The sequence below is a fragment of the Lolium rigidum genome, chromosome 4, assembly GCF_022539505.1.
Source record: "Lolium rigidum isolate FL_2022 chromosome 4, APGP_CSIRO_Lrig_0.1, whole genome shotgun sequence".
NCBI classification, from domain to species: domain Eukaryota; kingdom Viridiplantae; phylum Streptophyta; class Magnoliopsida; order Poales; family Poaceae; genus Lolium; species Lolium rigidum.
The window spans coordinates 193,771,337-193,778,852 of record NC_061511.1 but is presented as its reverse complement, the minus strand read 5'-3'; the positions used below and the strand labels follow the sequence as shown (position 1 = coordinate 193,778,852).

The window sequence follows — 7,516 nt, the reverse complement described above, 5'->3', positions numbered from 1 at the left end:
ATGGATTACGCGAGCCCTGGGGGGACTGATACATCCACAGATCTAGACGTCGAGAAGATGAGCCCGGCGGTAACTGTTTTATCCTTGGCATCGTGGAGTCTCCCTATTTTTTTTTTCGAGAATGGAGTCTCCCTATTCAATTTCAACGCATGTGCAAAAACTGTTTCAAGCATAGTGTTTGCTGCATATGATGTTCACTCAACTTATCTGTACTGATCAGTTCGAAGTTCGAACAGGGGCATGTTGGTGCGCTCACACCTTCAGAATCTAGTGGCAAGCCAAATGGTAAACAGGGTCAAAAGGTATCCATACAACTGATAGTGATCACTACACCTTCAGTAAATGGATCATGTGATGAAGCTGTTATAGATTTGAATTCAATTTTGTTAACTGGCAGACACTTCGTCGTCTTGCCCAAAACCGTGAAGCTGCAAGGAGAAGCCGGCTACGGAAAAAGGTACGATCCACGTGCTCCTTTGAACATCTTGGGGCAAGGATTTTCTGGCAACCTTATTTCATATCCACCATTTCATCCTCCTCCTCTTCCCCAGGCATATGTCCAACAGCTTGAGAGTAGCAACCTGAAACTGGCTCAGCTGGAGCAGGAGCTCCAGCGTGCTCGCCGGCAGGTATATATGCTCTTCATTTTCCCGATTCTACATTATCCATTCGCGTAGTTGTCAACATATATGCTGGTAAGTGATAATTTCTTTGCTTACTTATTCAGGGCTTTTTGGTTTCTACTTCGGGAGATCAGCCCCATTCAGCCAATGGAAATGGTAACAGAAACCACTCTCACATTCTGTCTTCTGGCCTGTGAAAAACCACCACATCTTCCGATCTACAGGGGCTTTGGCATTCGGAGTGGAGTACGCACGGTGGCTGGAGGAGCACAGCAAGCATTTAGATGAGCTCAGAGCCGCCGTCAACGCCCACGCCGGCGACAGCGACCTTCAGGCGATCATTGACGCCATCATGGCACGCTGCCACGAAATCTTCAGGCTGAAGGATGCCGCGGCCAAGGCCGACGCCTTCCAGGTCCTGTCGGGAACGTGGACGACCCCCGTCGAGAGGTGTTTCCTCTGGCTCGGCGGCTTCCGGCCATCGGAGCTTCTCAAGGTCCCAATATCCAATCACCAGTCGTCAAAGCTTGTTGATGAACTGCACTCTTTTCTGTCACCTCCCTACATTGGGCTACCTCTTTCTGAAGTTGATGCATTTGCCGCAGTTACTCGCGAGTCGGCTGGAACCCCTGACAGAGAATCAGCTCGATAGTATATCTGTGCTGCAACATTCCTCCCAGCAAGCCGAAGACGCTCTTTCTCGAGAGATGGAAGCGCTGCGGCAGTCGGTCGTGGAAACCGTCGCCGCGTCGGGATCGTCGTCGTCCCTGTGCCGCACAGCAGGCCCCTCTGGCGATTACACGGGCCAAATGGCGGTGGCAAAGCTTGGCGCTCTGGAAATCCTCCTGCGGCAGGTAGACTTCTCCTGCCCATGGTTGTACCGTAAAGTTATGTGTGTTACATGCTCAGATGCTGCTGAACTGCTGTCTGGTGATTCTTCCGTTCTGCAGGCTGATGATCTGCGGCTTCGGATTCTTCAGGAAGTGCAGCGGATACTGACCACCCGCCAATGTGCACGAGCTCTGCTCGCGATCAGCGACTACTTCTCTCGGCTGCGCGCTCTGAGCTCCCTCTGGATTGCACGTCCGTCCACGTGAAATGAACTGAGTTTCGACAATCTTTTTCGAAACGGGAACTATGTTTCGACAGTCAGTTATATTACTAGCAAACTTTGGCGCGCCGGCACGCCGCGCCTATAGAGTAACATGAAAGGCTGATCGATTGTACTAACATACCCTTGTAAGAATGGTGTACATGCATCTGAGATGATTCTATACAAAGTTGTTGGTCAAACGTGGTTTAAGCTCAACATCTTTTGTTTGGTGTAGCCTGCATTGTCTACTCGCAATGTATCTTGGAATTCTTACATAATAAAGTGCACTGACGTGGCAGTTTATCTAAGAATAGTACTTCCTGCATACTCTCCTCAACCGTGTTCAATGTATTGTCTCCATAATATGTCATTGGTGGGTGTAGGTCGTCCACCTCTTGCCGTGTTATTGGCTAGAGAAAGACAACCGATTGTACTACTACAGTGTTGAGTACTCCAGTTGCTCCGCGGGTGATTATGCCCTAAATTCTCAGGAGTGGTATATCCAGCATTATACTGTTTTGTTGGTGAAGATAAATAGGGCTTATATATTACTATAAGATAGATTGATAGTTTGCAGAAAAGAGGAATCCAAGTTCACACAATATGGCACACAAAACATTGCAATCTATAGGAACTATTCCGACTTCATGATTTGACATGCATTGTAGTTTGTAGAGTTGGTACATAATGTTATTTTCAACGGATATGTGAATATATTCATGGAGATGGAAGCCAATTTACGTAGTGTTTCTTAGCAGTCTCTTAGTGATAATGTCTGAAACTGCACAGCTTTGGTGGTTGCCATCACCACTTCAGAGTGTATTGCCAATACTCAACCAGTAGAGCTCTCTCCCCACGAAAAGAAATCTGACAGAGCTGGAGATATCTTCAAGCCTGTATGCAGGAAAAGTTACAGCCTGTACAGAAGCGAAAATTCGAATATGTTACTGCAAACATGCTTTCTATTTTCTTGGCTGATTTGAAAACAGAGGTGCAATGTTGTAATGCTCTTGTGTTTTCATGGAAACGTACTCTTCTAGTAATTTATATGTTGTGCTATCTCTATAACAATGGTATATGATAGACACATGAAGGATGCCTGTACAATCTGAGATAAGTATTTACCGGTGTGGCCAAGAACATTGCTAGAGTTAGCACCATTGCAGTGAAGAGGTGATGTGGAAGCCAATTAATATCATGTAAGGCCCTGAGTACAGTTAAGGATAAGATAAAAGTGACAAAAATACACAGGTTACTTGTTAAATAACATTATAATTATAACGAAATATACCTTGGCTCTGCGCCGTATTTAGGCACCGACACTAATTAGGGCTATTTTATGCATTGTCATGGAGGTAAGGTTTCGTCCAACATTCTTTGCATCATAGGGCTAGGTACTACCGGTTGTCACTGAAGATAATTAGTCTTAAATTAAATCATCCAACACACTGAACAAATTGGCAAGCCATGTGCAACTATGAGGATATTAGAACAGCTTGCAATGATATCAAAGTTTAATTCGGACACAACAACAAGAATGATAATATCAGTTGTGTTGCCTCACAGTAGGAAAGCACCTAATGTTGACTACAATTACCAGGCACTTCGAAAGAATGGATGGCTTCACAGCCACATAGAGCCTACCATTTGACTTGTGGGTGGCTCATACCGAAATTAATTCAGTATAGAGTGATAGAAATCTAGGTTGGTGTGGATTTGAGGTGCATGATACTCCAGTGATTTGTGCGCAAATTATGACATTTAAAGACTGACCATTAAAAAAATCTACCATCCCCAAAATGACAGATAGAAAGGCCATGCTATGTTTCTTAGAAGGTAGCTCACCTCATAAGTTAACGCTTGTCTGAAAGAAAAAATAGTTTTCAGCTTGCCAAGTTATGAAAAGAGAATCAGACTATGGTGATAAACTATCCACCACTAAATAGCCAAATTTCACACATAATATATCCATCCAATTTGGTCGATCTGAAGAAAACTAATTTGATGGTCGTACCTGCCCTTCTCTTTTAATCATATTAAGAAAATACACCTATAATGCGGGATGCAAGTTTTTTGTTAACAAACATAAATATCTACCATTAAACTTCGGTGAAATTAACCTCTACTCTGCTCTAATACATGTTCAACACTGCTAAATGGCAATGCATATTTTCAGTAAAAAGTATGTAACAGAAGTAGTAACATACCTTCATGACTGATCTTTGAAAGAAATTATACCTCTAATACATGTTCAACACAGGTAAATGATAGTGCATATTGTCTATAAAAAAATATAATATACCAGTGACACACCAAGGATGCGAAAATGAACATGATCAGAATCTTCAGGACACCAGGGGGCTTTCATACTGAAAGCATCTTTTCTTTGGAACTTCAGCATTCCGATTTGTGTCACACTTTCTGAACCTATTTAACGTTGTGGCCATCTAAATCTTCAACAAAAAAAATATCCTCACTCAGATACAACAACAACAACCCTGTATTATCAAAAATAAAAATAGGGGAACTATATACCTATTTGAACCTCAGTGTCTTGGATGGGCACTCATAAATCATCCAAATATCAAAGGTATTTTCTGCAGGAAACTGAGCAGATCAAATTGCACACCTAAGGTAAAATGGGACACCAAAAATGAATTATGTGCTACAGGGTTGACACATTTGACATCCTCTTGTTGTCCAACAAGGGACATCCACAGGGACATGCTGCTTTTCAACGCAGAGGACTTGACACACTCCAGCTTCAGATGTGTGTGTGGAATGGCCTCATGGCTCCAGTCCATCTCCTCATGATTGTCCATCCGTAGAGTTCATAAAAGCTCAGCTAGCTATTAGTCAAGCTCCCATGGAATCATTTCATGTAAGCAAGCGGTGCAGAATCAAATAAGTATATTTTTTCTAATAATGAAGAAACAGTGCAAACATAAAACTAAATTTTCCGTTGGCTTGAGGCACATGCTAGAAATTACTATTTGTTAATTAATTCGCTTGTGAGTCAGGACACACCTGAACTTCCACTCTCAAATCTACAGGTGGTCCTTCCCATATGTTATTAGCCACATATTTCAGTCCTACATGGAGGAATTTGAGACACCTCGTCCGACCAAAAAATCCATTCCATCCACCTGTTTTATCGTCTCAACCTGCTACTACTTGCACATTAATCTGAATCTTTTTCGGCATTATTATTTTCTGTCTAAAACAAAGGATACACCAAAATGAAGAGTTGACTTCAACACGTAGGCGATCTTTACATGAACCACTATATTAAATTACCCAATATTCTTACAATCATTAATGACAAACTTTGTATCACGGGCCGGCAGGTCGTTAGTCAACACATCAATTAAGAGATGGAGATGCAATGAATAAGAACATCCCGGTAAAATATACATGCATACAGAATCAATCCATCTATGCCTCAAAAAGATGTTCTTTTCTCCTAAAGATGGATAGCCCTCTATATTTTTGTCGCCTCTGAACATTTGTATAAAAACTACTGCACATAAAATCTATGCAGAGATAAAGAAATACCTGCAGGAAGAAGGCATACACCTCCATTTCTTGAGATCCAGTCCATTATGCAGGATGTAGAAGTAAAAGTTTGTTGGAGGCCAGCCAGTTTCAGAAGTTTGCTAATAGTCCATCGGTTGAATTCCAGCAGTTCACATGAAACAAAATTACCTCTATGCAGAATACTATGAAGAGTGTTAAAACTGACCCTCTCTTCATCTTACCTTCTGAATTCGAGAAAGCAACTTTAACGAATCACCTTCTTAATTAAATGCAAAGACAAACATTTATCTAGCAAGGAAGAACATACCTTAATTTCCTCTTGCAATTGTGGTTGCAATTTTGTAACTGCCTCCAATTAGACCTTCCATGTATATTGTTCTCTGAAAAATTGCAAATTATTATGCACTTATTCAGATTGATTACAAGATCAACTCTCCATCCATGATACTAAATTTGAAATGAACTAATTAGAATCCTAAAAGCATGTCTGCTATGCATTAGTAAATAAAGGGAGATATCTTCCTATTAGTAATTATTTCTTGCCTTTTGTATTGCCATGTTCAGAATAACTACAGTAGTACATACACCCAAAGTCATCACCCCTAGAAGAGTGAAGATATTGCTAAGATTTTAGAAAAAACTGGTTTGAACGATTTAGTGGCTTAAATATAACAATCATGTTGCACATTCTCGTATGCATCATATCACAACCACACTGGGAAGCAGTAGTAAGTAGGCTGAAACATCAAATTTAGCGAAGTACCTTACATGAATAGCCTCCTATTTCCACATTTCTCAATCCTCTCTGGACCGCTCCCAAGACCCTGCTTGTTGACCCCAAGCTCATGCTGGACTGCAGCCGCTTCTGACAAAATCTAATTGAGTTAGAGCCTTAGAGGTCACGGGGAAATATCTTACAGTGCAGGGCGACGCGGCTGGCTCCCTCGTTGCCTCCTGCCCTGTTTGGCACGACCTAAGCCACAAACCATTGCTCCTTTCTCCCTCCAAGTCAACCGCCTCCGGCAACCCCTCAACCCCATGCACCACTCCTACAGGCGGCGCCCTTTCCGGCTTGATCCGGAGGCACATCGCTAAGCAACATCAACAAATCAATATAGGGAAAAGAAGGAAACATCAAGCAGACGAAGAACAAAGAAAGCACACATACGTTGGCCGAGCGGAAGATAGAGCGAAGATCGCGATACCGCAGTCGTCTAGGAGGCCCGTCGAGAACGCCAAGCCGTAAGGAGTCCGTCATGGTCCGCCATCCGGCTGCTCGCTTCCACCGCGGCTCACAGTCCAGGCCATACTTGACGGCCTCGATGTGACGGTTCACCTGGCCGTCGTCCGGGAGGAGGGATAGATGCTTCACGTGGGGAGGGGATCGAGATTGGCCAGACGATGTCTGTACTTGGGACTCAGCAGTCAGGAGGAGCGGCAGCCAATGAGGAAAAGAAAGAGAGAAATAGGGGCAAGAGCCAAGAGGCACCGGAGGTGGCAGGGGAGGGAAGGTAGCCGAGGGAGGAGGGCTCGACGGGGATACGCCCCGGTTCTCTCCGGGGAAGACGACGCCCACACGCACGGAGGAAGAAGAGAGGAAGCAGGGGAGATGGGACATGGGTTATCGTGCCACCGCTTTGACCTAGTTGTCGACCGTGGAGGCATACACGATTCAGACTGGACCCACCACGATCAGAGAATACAGGGTCACGATTGGCAATGTCTACACGATCGGATCACCAGAACAGCCCGACAGCAATGTAGTAAGAAAGAAAAGAACTCTCCCAAAATTCTTACAGAGCACCAAAGGCCTACATCAAAAAATAAAGTGGCATACAACACATACGTGTTAGCACCAGATTAATCTCCTAGCCTCCCCAAAATTCTCACAAAAAAGATGTGTGTTGCCGGTTAATATAGTAGTTATTACTGTAGAATAAACTGGAATCCGTTCAGAAAAAAAAGAAGCGAATGTACTCATTTCCTGCCCATTATGAGAGGTCTGCTCATGGCCACCGTTCCACCTGTACTCTCGTTTTGGTTGTGCTAAACTAGGTTGCAGCTTTTAGACAGAACTAATTAAGAGCCTTCTGGAAAATGTAACCTTAAGTGATCTTAGAATTTACTTTTGAAAGAAATGAAAACTTGCGTTAATTTCATTTAATAAGAAGAAGTTAGAGTGCAGAGCCTCGCGACTTGCACCATCGAGCTCAGGAAACTGTACGAGCTCTGTGAGCGGAAAATGATTTAGAAGCATTGCACT

At 43.4% G+C, this 7,516-nt stretch overlaps 1 protein-coding gene and 1 long non-coding RNA gene across 10 annotated transcripts; one reads left to right on the top strand and one right to left on the bottom strand.

The window, feature by feature from the left end:
* LOC124647975 (transcription factor TGAL1-like) lies at positions 1-1,720 on the top strand. Its single transcript, XM_047187813.1, has 8 exons — positions 1-69; positions 228-302; positions 398-457; positions 552-629; positions 728-779; positions 848-1,119; positions 1,229-1,477; positions 1,574-1,720. Exons 1-8 carry the CDS (start codon positions 1-3, stop codon positions 1,718-1,720), a joined length of 1,002 nt encoding a protein of 333 aa, XP_047043769.1.
* Positions 1,721-2,323: 603 nt separating this feature from the next.
* On the bottom strand, positions 2,324-7,060 carry LOC124706761. Of its 9 annotated transcripts, none has more exons than XR_007004551.1 (7): positions 6,422-7,060; positions 6,017-6,344; positions 5,561-5,633; positions 4,252-5,477; positions 3,008-4,169; positions 2,842-2,923; positions 2,324-2,610 (listed from the first exon to the last, which is right to left on the bottom strand). It is a non-coding gene; the product is annotated as an uncharacterized LOC124706761 (long non-coding RNA). The 9 variants fall into 9 exon arrangements; XR_007004557.1 differs by having other exon boundaries at positions 4,252-5,474; XR_007004554.1 differs by having other exon boundaries at positions 4,252-5,423.
* Positions 7,061-7,516: the final 456 nt, after the last annotated feature.

What these genes read in the sequence shown, in the direction of transcription:
- LOC124647975 (XM_047187813.1), top strand. Translation starts at nt 1, where the DNA reads ATGGATTACGCGAGCCCTGGGGGGACTGATACATCCACAGATCTAGAC. An exon ending in TCCAGCGTGCTCGCCGGCAG is followed by an intron (nt 630 to 727) that starts GTATATATGCTC and finishes TTACTTATTCAG; the next exon opens with GGCTTTTTGGTTTCTACTTC. An exon ending in CCATTCAGCCAATGGAAATG is followed by an intron (nt 780 to 847) that starts GTAACAGAAACC and finishes TCCGATCTACAG; the next exon opens with GGGCTTTGGCATTCGGAGTG.